Source organism: Elaeis guineensis, chromosome 3 (genome assembly GCF_000442705.2).
Source record: "Elaeis guineensis isolate ETL-2024a chromosome 3, EG11, whole genome shotgun sequence".
Lineage (NCBI taxonomy): Eukaryota > Viridiplantae > Streptophyta > Magnoliopsida > Arecales > Arecaceae > Elaeis > Elaeis guineensis.
The window spans coordinates 106,150,540-106,173,669 of NC_025995.2; the positions used below are offsets into that span (position 1 = coordinate 106,150,540).

Below are 23,130 nucleotides of genomic sequence, written 5' to 3' on the forward strand. Positions count from 1 at the left end.
GCATTAAATGCAGCCAAAACGAGCTGAAAACTAGCCGTTGCGGAATTTTTCGTCACAGGGGTCGACTCATAGGGTCGACTCATGCTCATGAGTCGACTCATGGGGTCGACTTCTGTGGCATAGAACAGAAAATGACTGTTCTATAATTTTGACCTACACAGCAGCAGAGATCGACTCATAGGGTCGACTCATGCTCAGGGGTCGACTAACAGAGTGTGCCAGCTAAACAATTCAACGTGCCGTTCAGCCCCTTTTGCCATGAGTCGACTTATGGGGTCGACTCAAATATATAAACATGATTTTTTTTAAAATATATATTCAAAAATATTAAAATTATCTCCAATAGATTACAAATCTTATGTTCTTGCTCTTGAGGCTTCCGAATCAGAACTTGATAAAATTATGATTTTGCCCCTGAAATACAATAAATCTTTTTTCAAGCCAAAATCATTAGTAACCCCCTCAAATGCTTTATAATCATCAAAATCAATTCAAGAAGCAACAATCTCTCCCTTTTCGATGATGACAAAATACTTGAGCAAAAGCATATATATAAAGCATTGAATATGAATTTCAAATTTATGAAGATGCATTACTTCAATATCATAGCCAAGTATTTGAATGAAATGCATCATAAGCAGTTTGAAGATCAATTTGAAATTTACTTATAAGCTCATTTGCTTTGAAAATTAGATAAAAAAGGAGCTGACGATTTTGGTTCTTTGACACATTTGCTTAACAATTTTGCTTATTACTAATTTTTTTATTGTTTATTGCTCATTTCTTTATTGCTTATTGCTCAAATTCAATTTTGATTCTCTACTCCTCTTTTTTGGCAGCATCAATTAAGATTCTCTACTCTTCCTTTTAAGAGATCTTGAAAGGATAAATTTTCTTTGCTCCCCCTTTTTGATAGCATCAATTAAGATCTTAAGAGATTTTAAGGATAGAGAAAAGAAAAGAAAGATGACAAAAAGGACATATTTTTTTTACTCCCCTTTTTTTATACCATATTTTACTTCTTTAGCCCGCTTCTTTGATTGCTTATTTCTCTACTCCCCCTCAATATAGCAAACATAAAGGATATATCAATTTGCTCATCTAGAAGATATTGCAATTCATAGTATTTTTCAGCACTAATATGAGTTATTTTTCATATCTCATAATTAAAATAATTCAATTTGATCACATTCATAGACATTCATTGAAAGTCAAAGAGCGCGCCCGCGCACACACACACATATATATATATATATATTCAAAAGTGACTGAATACAAAAGGTGTCCCAATACACATGAGTCAACTCAAAATACAAAAATCATGGATAGAAACTATCTAAGAGTTAATTAGCCAACAAATACAAGGCCTGTAAGATAGATCCTAGACATAAAAGACTAACTAATCTAGATCTAATAGAGGTCATGGCTAGAGGGATCAGAGTCTGAAGAATCAGAGATAGGGTGAGGAGATGTATGATCAAGTCCACGAGCACGATCTCGACCACATCTGCCTCAACCACGGGTAGAGGTACCAGCACGAGTAGAGGGGTGAGAGAATCCTGAAGCCTGAGAAGCTACGGACTATGCAATAAGAAAAAGTCTGATGGTGTCCAAAAGATCCAAGGCTCTCAATACAGACTGTATCAGGGCACTGAACTGAGTAGAAGCATTCTCACTGGAGCTCCTGATCTCTCTCCTCAAGAAGTCAAAGCCACTCTCTAAAACTCCTCGAAGTCTAGCCGCCTCTGCAGATAGGTCTGAGACCTCTGTGATGTCCTCATGCGGCTGGAAATGGGCTAAAGCTAATACTTGCCCCTGCAAGTCTACTACTCTACCTGTCAATCTCAAAATACATCCCTCAAGCTGCTCAATGCGTACCGACTGATCAGTAAGCATCTGAAAAATAGAAGAAATGTGAGGGATCAGAGTCTGGTCTGAGTCACCCTGGGATATCGATCTCTGAGCAAAGACTGAAATGGCAAACTGCTGATATAGAATGGAGGCAACACGCTGGAACATCATCTCAATCTGATCATCTGTTAGTTTGAACTCTAAAGGATGTGCCCTGCTCTTTGACTGTGGAACTGAAGCATGCCTCCTCACAGACTCTGAAGGACCAGCCTTGTGATCAGATATGAACTGAATATCTGGGGATGATCTGTGATCACGAAGAGGTGAAGATGGTCCATCCTCCTCTGCTCTATCCTCTGTTCTCTCCACAACACCCTTTATCCAACCACCATCAGTCTTAGAGAAATCCATGCGATGCAGTGTGTGGCGGTTGATGGCGTCGGAATGAGATAGTCTAGCAACTACCTCCCCCTCAAAACTGATTTCGAACCTTCTAAAAACTAAAGTGAGTGCCATACCAAAAGGCAAGTAAGCCTTAGACCTATTCAGGATTTTCTTCATGGCCTCAAACATCAATGCTGGAAGGTTCAAGGGGGTTTGGGTAATCACATGGTACATAATGCAAATGTCCCTACCAGATAGAAGGTCGTGTCTACCACTCCTAGGGACAAACAGTTTGGTTACCAAGTGATGTAACAGCCTCATCTCAACAGAAAGAATTTTTGCTTCCAATTTATTTAGACTTCCAGTATAGGTTCTTCCTAAGATAACATTAATTCCTTCTTCTTTAATAGGGAGCTCCATATTGGTATAGCCTTCTCAAGGCAAATGCAGTATCTGTCCAAAATGTACTGGATCAAGAATAACATCAATACCTTTTACTGTAGATTTCACTATTCCATTGCTATAGCTCAAATTTAAGTAAAATTTTCTGACTAGATCGACATAAGTATTTTCCTTTAAAGAGCAGTAAAATTTTCATCCTTGATACTTAATCTTTGATCCAATAGTGAACCCTTCTTTTTCAAAAAAATTGAAATTAATATTTTTTTCGAGTTTCACTTTTCGATCAGAGAGAGGTACCTTGCTTGGGCTGATTGGAGACTGAGTGGAAGCTGAAGCAGGACCTGGAGCAGGAATTGGAGCAGGAGAGGACTCGGTTTCTAATCTCTTTCTACGCACACTCTCTTCCAACCTGCGAACAGATTTTCTCCTCTGCGGTAGCTTCGTTTTGGAAGCTATTAGGTCAAGAGAGACTTGAAAGGAGCTTAGGAGACTAAATGTGAGGCAGAGAGGAAAGAATTTTGGAAGGAAAAAGACAAGGATTTGAGGAGTTAAATCACCGATTTAGAGAAGAGGGGATGATTCTAGGGCAGGCTCAAATCCCCCCAAATGAGGAAGGGAGAGGAGAGGAAGTTGGTTCCTTCACGGGTGATTTGAGGAGTGAAAATCGATGGGAGATAATATTTGAGAGAAATCTTTGGTTTGAGGGAGAAGAAATGGAGAGCTTTTGGTTCGGTGGGAAGAAGAAGACGAAGGGCTGAGTCGGCTCAAGAAAAAATTTTCAATAAGAAGAGAGCGCCCGAAGGGTTTTGATAAAATTGCAAGTTTACCCTAGGATCGATCCTGGGGGTCGACTCATGGCACAGAAAAATTCAAAAGAATGATGGGACAATTTCGAAAAAATTTGAAACTCTGAGAGAAGGATGTTTACCCAAATATTGATCATGTGAATGATAGTTTTGAGCTTTTGAGCTCTTAAGAAAAATGAGAATTGAGCTCAATAAATTTGGTTCAATGAATTTTTGGCATTAAGAATTTGGAATCAGAGAGATACTTAAGCTGATGGATCAAGGATTCCTAGTTCTCTCCTAATTTCATAAAATCTATCTTCACTTAAGACCTTGATAAAGATGTCAGCCAATTATTTTTCAGTACAAACATAATCAAGAATTATATCTTTATTTTGGATATGTTCTCTTATGAAATGATGCCTAATTTCAATATGTTTTGATCTACAATGCTGAATTGGATTTTTAGTTAGATTTATAGCACTGGTGTTATCACATCTTATGGGAGTTTCATTGAGTTTGATACCAAAGTCTTCAAGTTGTTACTTAATCTACAAGATTTGAGCACAACAACTTCCGACTGCAATGTATTCGGCTTCGGTCGTAGACAGTGCTACCGAGTTTTGCTTCTTGCTAAACTAAGAGATTAAGTTAACTCCAAGAAATTGGCAAGTTCCACTAGTACTTTTTCTATCTAATCTACATCCAGCAAAATCGGTATTTGAATATCCTATCAAGTTAATTGATGAGTCCTTAGAATACCATAGTCCTAGAGTTTGTGTACCATTTAAATATCTAAGGATTCTTTTAACTGCATTCAAGTGAGATTCTTTCGGATTTGATTGAAAGCGAGCACAAAGACAAACACTAAACATAATATCTGGTCTACCAGCAGTTAAATACAATAGAGAATCAATCATACCTTTATAAAATTTTAAGTCTACATTTTTACCTCCTTCATCCTTGTCAAGCTTACATGATGGGCTCATGGGTGTACTAATTGCTTTGGAGTTCTCCATTTCAAATTTTTTGAGTAGTTCTCTTGTGTACTTGCTTTGGATGATGGATATTCCTTCCTTTGTTTGTTTGATTTGAAGTCCGAGGAAGAATGTAAGTTCTCCCATCATGCTCATCTCGAACTCCCCCTACATGAGCTTAGCAAAATCTTGACAAAGAGTTTCATTAGTAGATCCAAAAATAATGTCATTAACATATATTTGTATAACTAATATATCTTTTTGATTTTTTTTAATAAAAAGGGTTGTGTCTACATTTTCTCTTGAAAAATCATTATTAAGCAGAAATTTGCTTAGCCTTTCATACCAAGCCCTAGGTGCTTATTTCAAACCATATAATGCTTTATTTAATTTAAAAATATGATTAGAAAAAGTATGATTTTTAAAATCTGAAGATTGTTCTACATAAACTTCTTCAGCAATATATCCATTTAGAAAAGTACTTTTGACATCTATTTGGAATAACTTAAAATTCATAAAGCAAGCATATGCAAGTAAAAGTCTAATTGCTTCTAATCTAGCAACAGGTGCAAAGGTCTCATCAAAATCAATTCTTTCTTCTTGATTATAACCTTTTACAACTAATCTCGCTTTATTTCTTATCACATTTTCATGTTCATCCAATTTATTCCTATATACCCATTTTGTGTCAATTATTGAATAATTTTTAGATCTTGAAACTAAAGTTCATATATTATTTTTTTCAAATTGATTAAGTTCTTCTTGCATTGCATTTATCCAATTATAATCTTTTTCAGCTTCATCTATGGTTTTAGGTTCAAGATGAGAGACAAAAGCAAAATGATTGAATGCATCTCTAAGTGAAGAGCGAGTTCTTACACCATGTGTAGGATCACCAATGATTAGTTTCTTGGGGTGATTGTGATCATACCTCCATTCTTTGGGTAGATCATTTGTATCTAGAGATTGTTTTTATTGTTCTTCACCTTCCTCATCCTATTTATCTTCATATTCTTCATCATCTTGAATGGTTGAATCTTTTAGAGTGATCTCCTTCATCCCTTCTATAAGAGGATCTGCATCATCAATACCTTCATTCTTCCTTGAAGGAAGATCGTTAGTTTCATCAAAAACAACATGTATTGACTCCTGTACTATTAAAGTTCTTTTGTTGAAAACTCTAAAAGCTTTGCTAGAAGAGGAGTAACCAAGAAAAATTGCTTCATCGAATTTTGCATCAAATTTTTTTAGTCTTTCTTTACCATTGTTCAAAATAAAATATCGACAACCAAAAATATGAAAATATGCAATGTTTGATTTTTTTTCCAAAGCTCATAAGGAGTTTTTTTTTAAAATTGGTCTAATTAAAGCACGGTTTAATATGTAACATGCTGTGTTAATTGCTTCCTTCCAAAAATATCTTGGAAGGTTGCTTTCACATAATATGGTACGGACTATTTTTTCAAGAGTTCTATTTTTTTTTTTTATTATTTTATTTTGTTGGGATATCCTAGGTGCTGAAAAGTTGTGGTTAATATCTTTTTCATCACAAAACTTTTCAAAATCTTGATTTTCAAATTCGGTTCCATGATCACTTTGAATATTTTGAATTGAAAATTTTTTTTTATATGTGACTTTTCGATAAAATTTTGAGAAAATATGAAAAGTTTCATCCTTATGTGCTAAGAAGAAGACCCATATAAAATGAGAGAAATCATCAATAATCACAAAATCATATCATTTTTCACCTAGATTAGTAGTTCTAGTGGGTCCAAATAAATCCATATGCAATAGTTCTAATGGCCTAGAAGTTGAAATAATATTTTTAGATTTGAATGAGACTCGTGTTTGTTTACCCATTTGTCATGCATCATAAATTTTATCCTTTTCAAAATTCAATTTGGGTAAGCCGATAATCAATTTCTTTTTAATAAGTTTTGAGAGTGAATGCATGCTAATATGTGTAAGCCTACGATGCCAAAGCCAACTAGTCTCATTAATCTTGACATTCAAGGCTACTAGGCATTGCATGTTTATTTTGAAAAGATCATTCAAATCTACCATATAAACATTACCATGTCTATGCCCAACAAATTTAATGCCTTCATTAATAGGATTAGTTACAATGCAAACTGAAAATTCAAAAATGACTTTGTATCCTTTATCACAAAATTGACTGATGCTTAATAAATTATGTTTTAAACTATCTACTAATAAAATATTTTCAATATACTTGGAGGGAGTGATACCAATGTTACCTATACCGATGATCTTTCCTTTGTCATTGTTGCCAAAGGTGACCATCTCTCTATTTTTAGCATCAAGTGTGATGAATTGGGATTCATCACCAGTCATGTATCTTGAGTACCTGCTATCAAGATACCATCTCCGGTTTGCTCCTTGGGATGCAAGACACACTCATTTTCATGTGCCATAAGGCACAAGTTGGCTTGTTCATTTGAGTCTTCTTCTTCAGAATTTGACTCATCACTTTCGCTCCATGTAGCCATCATGGCCTTCTTCTTGTACTTCTTAGGACCCTTCTTCAGTTGTGGGCATTTAGACTTAAAGTGTCCCGATTTTTTGCATTCATAACAAATAAAAGGTTGCTCCTTATCCTTCTCTTTGCTATGTTCCCCTTTTGTAGGTGGCCTCTTCCTTATTCCTTGTTTTATTTTCTTCAAAAACTTTTTAAACCTTCTAATAATGAGGGCCATTTCTTCATCCTGCTCTTTATTTTCTGTATCATTGGATTCTTCATCAGGTTGAGCAGTGGATTTGAGGATGATTATCCTCTTCTTTTTAACATCTTCTTCTTGATGTTGTTTCATGCTTAGCTCATGTGTCATCAGCGATCCTAGAAGCTCCTCCAAAGGTAGGATATTCAGATCTTTGGCTTCTTGGATTGCAGTCGCTTTGGTCTTCCAAGTCCTTGGTAAAGACCTAAGAATCTTTCTCACGAGATCACTATTAGAATAAGACTTACCAAGACTTTTTAGACCATTAATAATATCAGTAAAATGAGTAAATATTTCAGTTATTGATTCATCATACTTCATTTTAAAAAGTTCATATTTATGCACAAGCATGTTGATTTTTGATTCCTTCACTTGATTAGTTCCTTCATGAGTTACTTCTAATCTATCCCATATTTCCTTAGCTGACATGCATGTTGAAATACGATTAAATTTATTAGCATCTAGAGCACAATACAAAACATTCATGGCTTTAGCATTTAGTTGAGCCATCTTCTTATCAACCTCATCTCATTCTTTTTCGGGTTTGGTTGATTCCACACCATCAATTATTTTAGTGGATGTGTGTGGTCTATTTACTATGATACTCCATATATCATAGTCAAGTGCTTGAATAAAAATTTTCATCCGAGCTTTTCAATAGGTATAATTTGACCCATTGAAAAGTGGAGGTCGGTTTGTGAACTGCCCCTCGGCTAGTGAAGTGCCAACTTGAGTTGCCATAGATTTTTAGCTCTTTGATAGTTAAATCAAAGTAGGGCTAGAGCACTGAGCTCTGATACTACTTGTTGCCCAGCTATGCAACCCAAGAGGGGGGTGAATTAGATTTTTAAAAATTTAAAAATTAACTTACAACTATGAAGATTATTTAACAATGAGCAGAATAAATATGGAGAGTAAAATTTATGCAAGGTGTAGAAGTTGGATGCAAGAATGCAAGAAGATAAGAAAATTTAAAAGGAGAGCAAGTAAGCACAACACAAACAAGAAGATTTATAGTGATTCGGTGCCAACCTTGCACCTACGTCCACTCTCCAAGCTCCTACTTGAGAATTCAAATCCACTAAACCGTATTCAACCCGAATACAACGTCGGAACCTCTGACTCTAGCTATTCCAAGTTAGAACACTTATTTTTCGAATACAAGCCAACCCAATATAATTCGATTTAAGATTCGAATCAACTTTTCCACGTTTTAGAACCCTTCCAAAATAAAATATCAACTCAAAATAGAGTATAGCAGTTAATCACACAGAAATACAGATGTAGCTCCTTTAATGAGCAAATAAAGCTTTAAATACACTTTACACAATAAGAACGAAGCTCTTCTAATTTTTCTCAAGATGGTTGAAGACTTGAATGAGCTCTTGAGGGGTTGGTGAACTTGAAATAAAAGCTTCTTGAACTTTTAAGAGGGCTCTTGCTTAGGGTTGAAATGAATGCTTGAAGAACCTTTTCAAAACTTTGTTGATTCCCTCCTTTAAGTGCCTTTTATAACTTCAAATAATAGTGGATAGTAATCTGGGCTGAAATAGAGCCGTTGGAGTACATTAAATAGGCATTAAATGCAGCCAAAATGAGCTGAAAACTAGCCGTTGCAGAATTTTCCTGTCACAGGGGTCAACTTATAAGGTCGACTCATGCTCATGAGTCGACTCATGGGGTCGACTTCTGTGGCACAGAACAGAAAATGACTGTTCTATAATTTTGACCTACACAACAGCAGAGGTCGACTCATAGGGTCGACTCATGCTCAGGGGTCGACTCATGAGGTCGACTCACAGAGTGTGCCAACCAAAGAATTCAGCGTGCCATTCAGCCCCTTTTGCCATGAGTCGATCCCATGCGACTCAAATATATAAACATAATTTTTTTTCAAAATACATATTCAAAAATATTAAAATTACCTCCAATAGATTACAAATATTGTGTTTTTGCTCTTGAGGCTTCCGAATCAGAACTTGGTAAAATTACGATTTTGCCCCTGAAATACAATCAATCTTTTTTCAAGCCAAAATCATTAGTAACCCCCTCAAATATTTTGTAATCCCTTGAAATACAATAAATTTTTTTTCAAGTCAAAATCATTAGTAACCCCCTTAAATGCTTTGTAATCATCAAAATCAATTCAAGGAGCAACAAGATGATTGGTATTTGATAAATTTTTGAGTAATGATAATCCATACTTGATAAAAATATCTCCGATAAAACTGCATATATAATCATTGAATTTAGAAAAAATTATAGGAATACCCCCTTAATTTTAGCTTAATTCATTTACATCCCTATATTTAAAAAATTATCAAACAAATATTTTTATTTATCGATATGTTCCAATATAGTCCAGCCATTCATTTTACTAATAAACGGTATTAGCTTTCCCTCTCCATGGACGAAAATATCTCTCGCTCATGGTAGGCTCGGTGGAGAAAGATGATGAAGAGTAGATAAGGAGGAAGGGAGAAAGAAAGAGGGCCGAATGGGTTGGAGGAGAATGAAAGTAAGAGAAGAGAATAAAGAGAAAAGGGAAAGAGAAGATGAGCTGCCGGCGAAAAGAGATGGAGGTGAAGGGACCACCATGAAAGGAGTGGTTTATGGGTGGCTTAAAGGAAAAAGATGAGGAAGAAAACAATGATAATAAGGAGGGAAAGGAGGTGAAGGGATGGATGGAGGTGGGGGGAGGCTCCATGGAGGAGAGATATGGGTGAGGAGAAAGAAGAGGGGGAAGGATGGGTTGTTGATGAAAAGGGATAAATGTAGAGAGGATCCTTGTAGAGGGGTGGGGTCATGGGTGGATTTGAAGGAAGAAGAGAATGACGAGAAGGAAGAGAAATGGATTAAAAGGAAGGAGAAGGGAGAGGGGTTGCCAGCCGTAAGAAATGAGTTGGAGGAAGACAAGGAGAAGAAGATAAGGATGGACAGAAAGAAAAGGAGAAAGATAGAGGAAGCCATCGTGGAGAAGAAGAAATGGATGAGGAGAAATAGGAGAAGAAAGAAGAGGAAGAAAAAGGATGCCGGCGATAAAGGAGAAGGAGATCAATCAGAAAGGAAGAAGAAAGGAGAAAGAAGATGAAGATAAAGATATTGTTATCATTTTATAAAATTCTATTAAAGAAGATAGACAGTTGAACAACATTCAAACATATCAATAAATAGAAGGATTTGTTTGACACTTTTTAAAGTATAAGGATATAAATAAAATTGAGATAAGGTTAAAAGGATGTTCCTGTAATTTTTTCTTGAATTTATTTTGATGTCTTTCTAAATTCATTCAATAAAGAGCTTTTGCAAAGAAATTAAAATAGAGATAACATTATTAAAAAATTATTTTATATTTAAGAATATATTTATAAATTTGATAATATTCCTATATAGATTTACTTCCAACCAAACATAGTAATTTTTTTTCTAGTATCATTTTTTCTGAAATAATTTTTTCACCAACCAAATATAATAAAAATTATTTTTTTTCATAATTATTTTTTTAGATAAATAATTTTTAAAAATTACAAATTATCTTATAATCTGATATATCCCAATCAAATGAACCCTTAGAGTAAAATAACATCCCTATTTGATCTCACACATCACATTTCTATTATTGTTACACTTGTTAAGATAAAATGGCAGAGAAAACACAGCAAGAATATCCACTACTAAAAGTTAAATCATCATTATTTTTCCTACCAGATTTCTGGATGATGTATTTGGTAGCAAAGAACTATTTAACAACAGCGAAGACAGTAACGATGGAACTTTGATAATGCCCGCACACATTTCCCTGAGGGCTCATTTAGTTCGCAGAAAAAGGAGGAAAGTAATAAATGGAAAAGTAAAAAAAAAAAAAATCTTATATTTGATCAAAAATATCAAAGAACAGATATTAAAAAGTAGCATTTTATGGGAATAAGTCTCTTATATTTTATGAGAAAAAAAAACTATGTGGAATATAAAAAAACTACTTTCTCACAAGCAGAAAATTATAATAATTTTTTTGCAAAAATGTCTTTAAACCATAATGATCTTCTTAATAATTATTTTTTATAGTAAATCTTAAGTTATTAAATTTACTGATAAAAATTCCTATAATATAAAAAAATTATGATAATTTTAATATAAAAATATATTAATTATTAAAAATTAGCATAATATAAAGAAGTTTTCTGACTAATAAAATTTGTTAGAACTCAAAAATTTTCAACCCAATAAATATTTTTATATCTATTTTTAAAAATTTTAAAATATTTTTAACTTTTAAAATAGCTATCAAAAATTATGCATGTGATGCTTTATACGTATCATAAATTTTTTTTAAAAAAATTAGATGCCCAACCAAATATAAATCACTTTATAAAATATGCTTCCTATGTCATATTTTCATGATCAACGAAACATACAAAACCACTTTCCCAAATATCATATATCCAAACATTAGCTTCCTCAAAAAAAAAAACATTCCAACAATGCAAAATTCTTCCTACAATCAAACGCGCCGGAAAAATAATGGCAAGAATGGTCTAACCTCCCAACAGTAAAGACTTCCTGCGGTTTGAGCACAGAAGCCTATCTGAGAAACTTTTAGCTGCCTTAAGTATACACCTACATACACGATAGAGGCTCCTAAAATCAAAGTTTCTAATACATAAAACCTCCCCTCTTACCAGATAGACTGTTATAGTGTAGCAAATTAGCAACTGCATCATAAATGCCCTTGGTCCAAATATTTGCATGACTTCTCAAGCACAGTTTCAATGTTTTTTGTGGACATTAGCATTAGACAACCAGTTCGAAAGTTCTTGCGGACCCAAACAGAAAAATATTATTCATCACATGGACAAACTATGTCACAAAAGCCTTCTAGCATAAACGTCATTAACATACTACACATAATCCATCTACACAAAGGCCAAAATTATCATCAGCAAATGGCAGATCATGCAAAGAAAAATTGTCATGAAAAAAATGGTTTTTTCATATTATGTGTGAAATATCAGGATATACCCATTCTTCTAATGTTTTTAATATGTTATGCCTTACAACATCAGTAAAGAACCGACTGCAAGATACTAGCAATTTGAAGAATGATCTGAAAGCAGATCAGCATACAATCCCATAAGACACGGAACTGTTACTGAAAAAGAGCTCCCTAGATCTGATTCTAAGGATATCATGGCTGCTTTTACAAAAGCATTATCTTGCCGCAACTGGTAAGAAAATCTACCCTGACCAGCCTCAATATCTAAAAGAATTGCCCTTGTCATGTCACCTCGATCATTGTTAACAACCAACATATGAAACCCCAACAACAAAATGAGGAAAGTAAAAATTTGCTATTAGTCGGGGGCACAGGGAGAAAAACATGCCCCCACCGTGTGAGCATAATACTCCCCCAAATTTGGTTATGAATCCCAAGTCTCAGCACTACTACTTGCACGAACTCAGCCCTGACTTCCATTCATCTAAATACCTCTTCATCAACTGCCCAAACCTCTTTGCTTGAGATCCAGGCTTCACAATGTTGACATTGCTCCATTGGGAACATGGATCTATCCACCATCTATTCCTGCCAGTGCACCAAGCTCCAGGAACAGATCGATGGTGCCAACGTTTGAGTATTTTGTCATCTATCTCATCAAGCACAGGGTCATCCATGCTGAACTTCCTCGCAAAAGGCAGTCCACTCTTTACCATCTTATCATAGTCTGTCTTGTTAAGAAGGTGGGGCTCCATCTGGGGAGGATTATCCCACAGCATATACCTTAGGTCGTTGTTCACTGTTGTATTTTGATAATCAGGAGAGTTGCATATGACAGAATGGAAATAGCCTTCTTGGGGTAACATCACATTTGTAAAATACAAGAGAAGAGTTCGAGGTAGATTGTCCCAACCCAGAATACAGTATTCTATAAAGCGACGGCTGAGAATGAGCCATGGAGAACCTATCCAGACCAAGGTGAGTTTGAAAAAAGGGTCATCAGATGCAGCTATTAAAAAAAGAGAAAACTAAGTACCAGGAACAAGATGGTGGAACAAGAATAACTTCACCTGTGAAAAATTTGAAAGCATCAGGAGTTGGTCGCTTCTCTGAAGCTTCAAAGAAACTGTTCCTTCGTGACAAGTAGATGCCAGCATCAACTATAATTGGCTGAACCCTCTGATATCTGAAATTTAAAAAAATTCAGAAAAGAAGGTGGAGGCAATTCACTAGAAAATGGAAGCATATATATCATGTGCCTACTCTTTCCATCCAAGGTCACTGGTGTGATCTATGAAGTTAAGGTCCCTCGGCACAGAGGAGAAGACATGAATCAAGTCTGCAGCAACAAGAAGATAACAAACAGCATCTTTTCTCAGCATAAGTTCGAACTGAAAACCAAGAAGACCTTCAAACTCTATATTGTTAGAAGATACAACATGAGCAGAGATTATTCAGAAATGTCATCTACATGCAGTCCACCGAATAGAAAAAATCAATTCCATAATATATATATATATATATATATATATATATATATATATATATTATAGAATGGAACTGAAAGGTTTTATTCAGAAAGTATGTATAGTACGTACGCACGCACGCGCGCACCCCACAGCCTGGGTGCTTTTTGTAGTAAAGAAAACCAAGGGAACCAGTTTACTACCTTTATATATAAAGTAATAAAAAGGAACTGAGTGATTTGAAGGTTTTATCAGAAAGTATGTACAGAAGCCCACTACAATGAGTATGTATAGAAGCTAACAACATAAGGTAGTAAACTGGTTAGCTTCATTTTCTTTACTACAAGAAGCACCCAGGCTGTGGTACTCCAAGTCTTCCAGCGATCTTAGAAGTTTGCAATCCATGCATGTAGAATCTCCACACCATTGTTATCTTGAAATTTACATCCTGCTTTTTTAATCAAGCAACCAGAGCAAACAAATGACTATAAAAAATATGTCAAGCCTTGTAAGGAAAGCTCATATTATACATGATTGAATTACTCATGTACATCACGGAACAACAAAGGAATAACATCATTAAGTTCCCAGTGAAAACCTAATTAGGTGTGCAAAAGAAATGCAGCGATCAAAATCCTATCATAACTTCAACTACATAAAGGAAAAATTGAGGGTATCAACCGGTGCCATTAGTGAGTCTTGGGGGTCAGTACTGAGGACCTAGGTTCAAGTCCCACCATCACCTCAATTTTTCTTGGATTTCTTCCATCGTAGTTGTCAAAAAATGAAAGAGAGAGAAAAGGAAACCAAAGTTCATTTGCAATTTCACCATAGTGGCTCCAATATTTCACAGAACTTCTGAATTCTGATATACATTAAGAAAGAGTTACTTAGTCAATGGGTGGGGTTTATTCATTGCCTAAATCAAAGTTGGCATACTTAAGCTAAATATTAATGGTACCTAAATTAATGATCCACATGCACCAGCAGACTTGCAATCAGACACAGCCACATTCATAGTTGCAATCTGATAAAGACTTCATATCATCATGTTCTCAATGTTGTCACCCAGTTATTTAAAGAAGCAGATCTTGCCATTGTTTAAAGTGATTTCACAACAATGTTGATCCTACATTGAAATTCTTCAGGTATAAACCAAAAAAAGGGATTTTACTTCAGCTAATGCATTCATGAGTTGATATAATTGAGAATTTACAAATGAGTCTTAGGAGCTTCTTAGTAGGATGTGTTCCAGCTGTTCAATGAGAGGAACATCTGGAGAAAGACATTCCAAAAGCACAGGAAAAGGTGAGTTGCACAGATCAAATAGGTGCTTTCTCAATCCTATTGCCCTGTCTGAATTTCATAACTCGCATAGAGAATAGATTTACAAAATTATTTTCAAAGGCTTCTACATGATGTCTATGGTGTAAACTTGAAGGTATTTTATATATGTCTAGCTTATACATACAATGGTCAAAAAAGAAGCATTAGACTATTTCAACTATGCATAATAATTAAAAAATATTAATGATGTTTATGCCCCAAGAAGCTGGTATGCTAAAAAAAGAGCTTACGCTTAATTGTTCATCATGGTGCTATGGATGTCAGATCCCTCCCTGGCCACCTTAGGATGTAAACTTCCAAGGATTTGAATCAGATCAGGTTGATTCAAGTTAGTCCAACAGCTTAAAACTCCTGTATGAACCAATATGATAATCCCAAGAATAGGCTAAATAGTAATCCAAATCTGGATCTTTCCTATCCTACCTACCATTAAACATGATATAAAGGGACCAGTTTTGAATAAAAGCTATTCATCTCTCAGGCTTACCTTTTCGCAAAATAAAAAAGGGAATTGTTTATGTATTATTAAACAACACTTATTTATCATATAATATATCAACGAATTCTACTCAAGCCTCCATGAGATCAGATAAAGGCTCACTCTGCTAGTACCAGATACCATATCGGTATGGTATGATATGCTTGGGATCGTACTATATGGTACCCCACACCACCACAAGGTCCAAAGATCCTTTTTCTCACATTTAGCCATATTACTGTCCAAAACCAAACAGTACAGACCAATACAATGTGAAACCGAGTGAAATCAATGGATTCAAACATGGTATAGACCTGTACGACCTCTAATCTGTACCAAATCTCGGCACTATATAGGTACCTTACCGACATGGTCTGCCATGCCACCCCATACCATATTAGGTGAGAACAAATAGGAAACCCAATTATAGATCTAAACAAGCCCCAATCATCCCATATCAAGGTGTACCAAGATAAAAAGTGAGAAAAATGGTTAGAGGACAATTTTTGGTATAAGGTGCATACCATACCGAACTGGTAAGATATAAGTACAGTACCCGTACTGAGATTACAGACCTCTCTTATTGTTATGGAATAGTATAAGCTAGTATACCAAACCATCGATCATATCAACCTTGACTTTGTCCATTCTATTTACTTATCAAGTAGATGAATTCAAATCAAGATCAGGTTATTGGATCAAAAATAAAATACCAATCTGGCTAGGGATGCAAATGGGCCAGGTCAGGGTCAAGGTTTTGCAAAATTTTTAATTGGTCTAGCCCAATGACCTCACCTGAATAGTGTAAAAGTTGGTCTGAGGGCTGGCCCATTTGCATTCCTAGATCTGGCAAATCAAATCAAATCAGATTCCACCTCCACCACTTCTGTTCTAAATTAACAATAATCTTAAAATATGGAATACTGTAAACTGCACTTGCCCATTTTGCAATAGTCAATCCTCTTCTTGGTTCATATTAACAACATCAAAGCATAGGTTCTAACCGCATAAAATCTCAATAATCTTAAGATATTGAATACTGTCAACTGCACTTGCCCATTTTTCAATGGACAACCCTCTTCTTGGTTCATATTAACAATATCAAAGCATAGGTTTTAACGGTATAAAATCTCACCTGTCTTGGGTGAATACAAATGTTATTTCACCAAAAAGTCAAAAAAAGGCAATATAAAATAACAACCTTAAGAATGAGACACTAGAATAACAAATTTAAGTACAAAAACGCTGCACAATCTATATATGAAAAATCCAAATGCACAATACCAACCAACCACCTCATTCAATATAATTTTTGATAATTCAACTTTTCCAGTTTACTGCTCAATATGCAACTCCGTTGCCTCTATAACCAGCTGGTTTGAAAATGCTCAATATTTGGAGGCATCTCTCCATAACTCAACTTGTATCTTCTGCTACTGAACTATATCACAATTCACAGTATCACATCTTGCAAATACATCTAAAATTTCAGCTTCATGAAGTATTCTTTTCCTACGACATCCACTATTCTACACTTGATACTTCTTATATTTACCATCAAGTGCAGACTACAAACCAAATTACCAACCACACTCTCTAGAAATCCTTTAGTTTATTTTCAGAATAATAGTTTCTGGATCGCTAAAATGGCCTTGTTCAGATGCATACCCAGAATAGGCTGTATTAGGTGTCTTCATGTTGTAAGAAGAGCTCAAAAGAGATGGAATGCTGTCCAATTTCTAAAAGACTTCATGGAGTTTATAAAAATCAGGATTGCCAATGTAAGCCTTGTCTTCGTTTGTTGAGAAGGATCCTACATCAATGCCTCCTATATTCTAGATATGGGGACCTTATAGGTCCTACATCAATGCCTCCTATATTCTAGATATGGGGACCTTATAGGTCCTATTTAGACCTAAATTGTCTCTAAGTTGCAAGGGAAAAAAAAGTGTGACCAAAACAACCAGAGAAATAAAATGCATCTTGAAAGTAAGCACCAAATTTATTTTGTACTAGCATAACAGCGCAATGCCTCTTACCATTTTCTCAACATTTGGCCAAACATTCAACAACAATTAGGTGCTATCAAAAATCATAGAATCTCTAAACGGAAGTTCTCCATGACTCCATCCCCATACACCGAAAGGGTGATTTTTGAAGAAGCAGGCCCTTGGGCATCATTTGGAGCAATTGGAAGTAAAATAACCACTACAGTCTTCAAAAGTAGAAGAATTCTTACTGGCTTATTATAGATGGCATTTCATGAAATAAAAATGGAATTATTTGTAAGTTTATGGTAAGAAAGAAGCTCAATAGCTTAATGGGTCGTATAATATATTTCCCAAAAAATAGAGTAAATATGTCATTGGCTCTTGCATTTTGGTCTTCAACCATGGCATATAAACTATGAGCAATAGGGTCTTTATCTAAATGCAACATGAGGAATTTGGGAAAGAAGATTGTTTCTGGAATGTGGTTTGGAATCCAGTTTAAACTTTTTCCATACTATTTTTCACCATGGTTACCTTACTTAAAGCTTTATGATTGTTCCTGCAGATTTGGACTGAAGTTTCTGTTCGTTTATGCCATTTCCTTTCTTTCTCCCTTTCTAGTTCAGTAAATAAGTTCAAGACAACTCATTTTCTATGTATTGAACATTTAATGATAAAATGACTTCATGGTGTATCAGTATTCCATGAAAAGAATCCTTCTAAGTTCTCATCCAGTTAGGTCATCCCAATTAAATCCTAGATTAATTCAACATTAATAAACATCTACCTGGTACCATCATCAGTGATGTTTAATGAATCAAAATATTCAGCCAAAAACCTGAATGGAGGAATATATGGGCAACACCAAGTTTAATCCCTGTTCTAGCACAGTTTTTCCAACCTTAGAAACATAAAGATAACCAGCACAAATTCATACAGGTTCAATGGAGATAGCAAAACAATGAAAGGAATGGAAACAAGATAGAAAGCAAAAGCATAATCTGACAATGAGTTCAATGGAGCAAATGATGGGCAGAAGGAACAGAAGCAAGAGAGTGCTTTTGGAACAGGTTCACAATGACTAAGTGACTCAGTCTCCAAAATTAGATTGCATCAGATAATGTAATTAAAGCAAAGTGGTGGTCCGAGGCATAAACGGAAGCCACCTTGACTGCCCAAGAAGACAGCCTCCATGACTATGAAGTCACCATAAGCCCCAAAAGTCCCCATAGTTCAATAACACAAAATAGAAATTAATAGTTGCATATAAGCATATACTACCAGTTCGTATAAAAACTATTGAGTTATTTTTTGTATGCATATAACGCAAAACTACAGATACCTAGTACAACATGGCTACCACTTGAATTCAAGATCAATATATTCTTCACCACATGGTTTAAATTGCATTATCAAAAGATAATTATCATAAGTTCTTCCAGTGACTATCAAAAATATATAATAAAATTTGATCGCTTAGCAATTTAACTTGTATTGCTCATATAACTTAAGCTGATACGACTCATGACACATTTGTATGTCAAGTATAGAATTAAAAATTTAGAATAAAATACATCATATAAATATTTTTGTTTTCTACATTAGGGGCTGGAATTCCTATAACTCATGAAAATCCATCACAAAGTCACTTTAAAACATGTGTCTTAGTTGTCCTATTCAAGATATGACAAAGAAGCAATCACTTCCCATACTCCTAACGTCAATCTCATAGTAGGCAAATAGCCCAGATGACCTCAGGCAATAGACCAAATGTATAGCCCAGGCAGTTGTCTAGGCACCTGGGATATTGCCCATGGACAGACTTGTACCAAGTTATTTATTCTTTGATTCAACTATTTCATCTACGTCACCAAGTTTTTGTCCCAATTTAATAATTTACAATTTCTGCATACCATAGCTTTTTAGCTAAAATTACAGAAAAAATCAAGTTTTTTAACCAACAACTTGATAAAGGCTCAAGCTTCTGGCTAGGATCAGATGAATGCTTATAGGCAGAACGTTATGAGTTCTTATATCGCCACAACTCAAATTACATGCCACATAAGCAAATTATTAAGTGATTGGGCCCACAAAAGCGGTCAGCTATATATATCTATATATATATATATATAAGAGAGAGAACAACAGCTCAAAAGGGCCATCTTCCCCCTCTCTTCATAGATGGGCTTCTTACTTCTTAGTCCCCTCCATACTCATGTCCAATCTCCTCCCTCTCTTTTCATTTGGCTGTCTCCAACCACTTAAAAGGGGAACTTGGACTCTTTTTCCAAGGTTTTTTAGGGTTTACCACTGAAAGAGAATTTTATCCTATCACATGCATTACAATTGAAGACTGGTAAAGGTTCTTAACTTTTTCTTCTTCTCCAAGTCATGTATGGCCCCCTTTTCTCTCTTCTTACCCTTAAAATCTTCACATATTTTCTTTTCCTCTTGTTTCCTGTCTTCTACCATATAACTTATCTGAATTTATCTATCTTTAGCGGATCTTTTTGCAGCAGTACATGACTGAAAACAAATTCAGATCTAATTCAAAAATTATTTCAGCAATAAAACCTAATGACAGCCTACATGTACAGAGGCTGCATCAGGATGAGTCAGACCATAAATTGGATGAACTTAAAGTTAATGGTTTTGCCCAGATAGTTGGAATTGTTTTGACATGTTCAAACATAGTTTACAGGAATTTGAGTGTTGCCATCCTACAAACAAATTGTTAAATTGTCATGCAATGGTATAGCTAAATCATCTAGTAGCATTTTTATAAATCGAACCTTTTTTTTGTGTCAAGACATGTCAATAAGGTAGTTGCCAGTGAAGGTCCAAAAGGAAACGATTCAAAACTTTGATTTGAAAATATGGTGAAAGAAAATCTAGAGAAACCATTTCCAGTAGAGTAAGATCTCCGAACAATCATTAAAAAAAAAAAAAAGAACACACACACACATCAAAAAGGAAGCAATAGGTTTCACAAACAAAATTGCAACTCAACCCATTTTCTCACACACACACACACACACAGAGGGAGGGATCAAAAGCATTTCAACATGATATGGGATATATAAATAACTGAGGCAAAAAAATCGAAAAGTACTGCATGGAAAAAGCAGGGAGGGATGGAATTAATTTTCTGAAAACATCCTTTGAGCTTATCAAAAGCTTGATATAACCTCTAACTAGAACTTATGATGACAAAGAAATGACAGTTTCCATAGCAAGCTAAACCCAGAAGATAAGAAACAAGAAAAATGCAACCATAGAACCAAACAAGTATATTTAGAAAGATATCAGTTGCTACTGCCCTCCTAGAAAGCCAGGACCGGCAAGTTTGGAATTTTCAAACTAGAATTCCAAAAATCAAACCTTGTTTCAATCGCTTTTAAGGCCAATTTCCAGATATCTTGGTGAATAATTGATACTTAGATGAACTGAGATCATTATTCATACTTAGATGAACTGAGATCATAATGATCTCAGACAAAATGGAAGGCTGGAGAAATTTCCACAGAGATAACCAAATATTTCAGCGGATATAAATCAAAGTATCAGCTGATTCAGTTGATACAGAAGCCATATCATTTCAGGTGTTTGCTTTTATATTCAAATATTAAAATAACCACTATAAGATAAGGAAATAATGCAAAAAGAATTTCCTCCAGGACATGGGTAACATATTGGGGTATTGCAAGAGATATCAAAGGCTGAGTTATCAGCAAATGCCTGATATCAATAGGAACCAGCATCTCTGCTAAGATGTGACCATGGTTTAAATTAGACTTTGACTTCAAATCAAGAATCAAGCTACTCCGTCTAATAGTAAAAGATGTATCGAGGCTGACTAAAACATCCACAGGTGAAAGCTGGGAAGTAAGCATGCTAATTTCAACTGCACTTGAAAAGAAATAAAATAAATAAGCTTGCAGGATAATACGGGCCGAGCTTTAGAGACCGAAGACAGCAAGATATACATGACACGAGAAATAATCGAGTCGAGCAAGAACGAAAACCATCAACTCTGTTTAAACCTATACATCCCCAATATAATATCAGGAAAGTCCATATCTGAAACATAAAAATTAAAGCGAAATTAGGAAAAAAAAATTCTCCAATTAATGTTAGGGAATTATACTGAAAAATAACTATAGACTAAAATCAAATCATAAAAAAATATAGCAGATAAAAAGGTCTTATATCGATTTAGTTCGTTAAAAGAGAAAGAGGCAAAAAAAAAACGATCCTGATAAATTCAATTATATTTACGTTACTCCTGCCCACTTTTGACTATTAAACTTTCTAAATATGAAAATTGCACAAAAAAAGGCATCTTGAACTCAAAAAAGGAATCAACTTGCCGCTAAATCACGTACCATCCTGCGTGACAAGCGGATAATCCGAGGAGCTGAGCGTCACGAACCAATCCCAGACGCTGTCCATCCGAAGGAGCACCGCGGCGGCATGAAGCGTCGCAGCGAGCACGGAGGACCCCATGTAGGTCATGGCGTCGGGCTTCCCGACTACGTGCACGTTGCCGAAGGCTCGGATGGCCGGGATCGAGAGCCGGACGGAGGTGGCCAGATCAGCGCGCTCCCAGGCGGGGGCGTCGGCGGACAGGTGGAGGAGGTAGCTGTTCCGTGGGTGATAGACGGCAAGGAGGAGGCGGAGCATGCGGCGAGCATCGCCGCGGCCGCCAGAGATAAAATAGGCGAAGGCTGGGGGGTGGGCGGCGCCGCGACGGACATAGAAGGGCGACGGCTGGGTGTCAAAGAAGGCGGAGGAGGCGGTAAAGCCGGAGATGGCAGAGAGAAAGAGGAGGAGGGAGACAAAAGAGACGGAGAAAAGGGGGAAGAGCCATTTCTCGGCCGCCATGCTCCGGGAGCATGGGATGATCAACGTTGGCGCTAGAATCGCGATCGGGGGCGACGGAGCTGATCGCAGGGGCATCGAACTGGGGCTAGGGTTCACTCGGATCCCAGAAGAGACATCGGATTGTGGTGAAGGTTAGGGTTAGGGTAACGGTCTGAAGAGTCCTCGTTTCGGGGATCATCTCGTCCTCAGTTGATCTCCAGGCAGCAACGAAGGTTTCATCGAGAAGGAGGAGAAGGAGAAGAAGAGAGAAAGAAAGAGACAGGGAGAATGGGGGAAACGAACTGGGAAACGTTGAGAAGCGTTCTCCTGGTTCCAAGGAAATCCTTTCAGCATGATGTAGAGTGAGGACAGGGACGGACGGTGACCGGACCCGCCCAAGATAAAGGCAGGCTTCAACTCGGTTGCCGTTAGGAAAAGAAAACCGTTTCTTTAGAAAATTATTGCGCTTTACTATTCATTCGGATCTTGCCAGCCAAGTTTTTCTTTTTTTCTTTTTAATGTTTTTCCCGGAAACTGAAAAAGAGTCTGTTTTGAATTTTATTTGACCGTTAGAGCTCTAAATGCAAACAAATGACAGTGTCATTGCAGAAGTGGCAGTGTTATTATCAGGCTTGTAAAAAAATAAGAGTATAATGGTTAACGTTCGTTTTTCTGAAGAAATAGAAGCATTCTGTTAGAAGTAGGATCATTTTGCAATTTTTTTTTTTCTTGGTTACATGATCACAAACCTTATTTCTTTCAATAATTTTAAGATTTTCTCCGAACAATAAATGTACTTCCTACTCGTGGGTTTGATGAGTGTCATCTAGGCCAACCGTTTTATCTACCATCTAT

The 23,130-nt window shown here is 35.9% G+C and overlaps 1 protein-coding gene across 1 annotated transcript; it reads right to left on the minus strand.

The window, feature by feature from the left end:
- Window positions 1-12,103: 12,103 nt before the first annotated feature.
- LOC105041176 (beta-glucuronosyltransferase GlcAT14A) lies at window positions 12,104-22,663 on the minus strand. Its single transcript, XM_010918033.4, has 4 exons — window positions 21,798-22,663; window positions 13,394-13,469; window positions 13,201-13,316; window positions 12,104-13,094 (listed from the first exon to the last, which is right to left on the minus strand). Exons 1-4 carry the CDS (start codon window positions 22,369-22,371, stop codon window positions 12,580-12,582), a joined length of 1,281 nt encoding a protein of 426 aa, XP_010916335.1. The 5' UTR covers window positions 22,372-22,663; the 3' UTR covers window positions 12,104-12,579.
- Window positions 22,664-23,130: the final 467 nt, after the last annotated feature.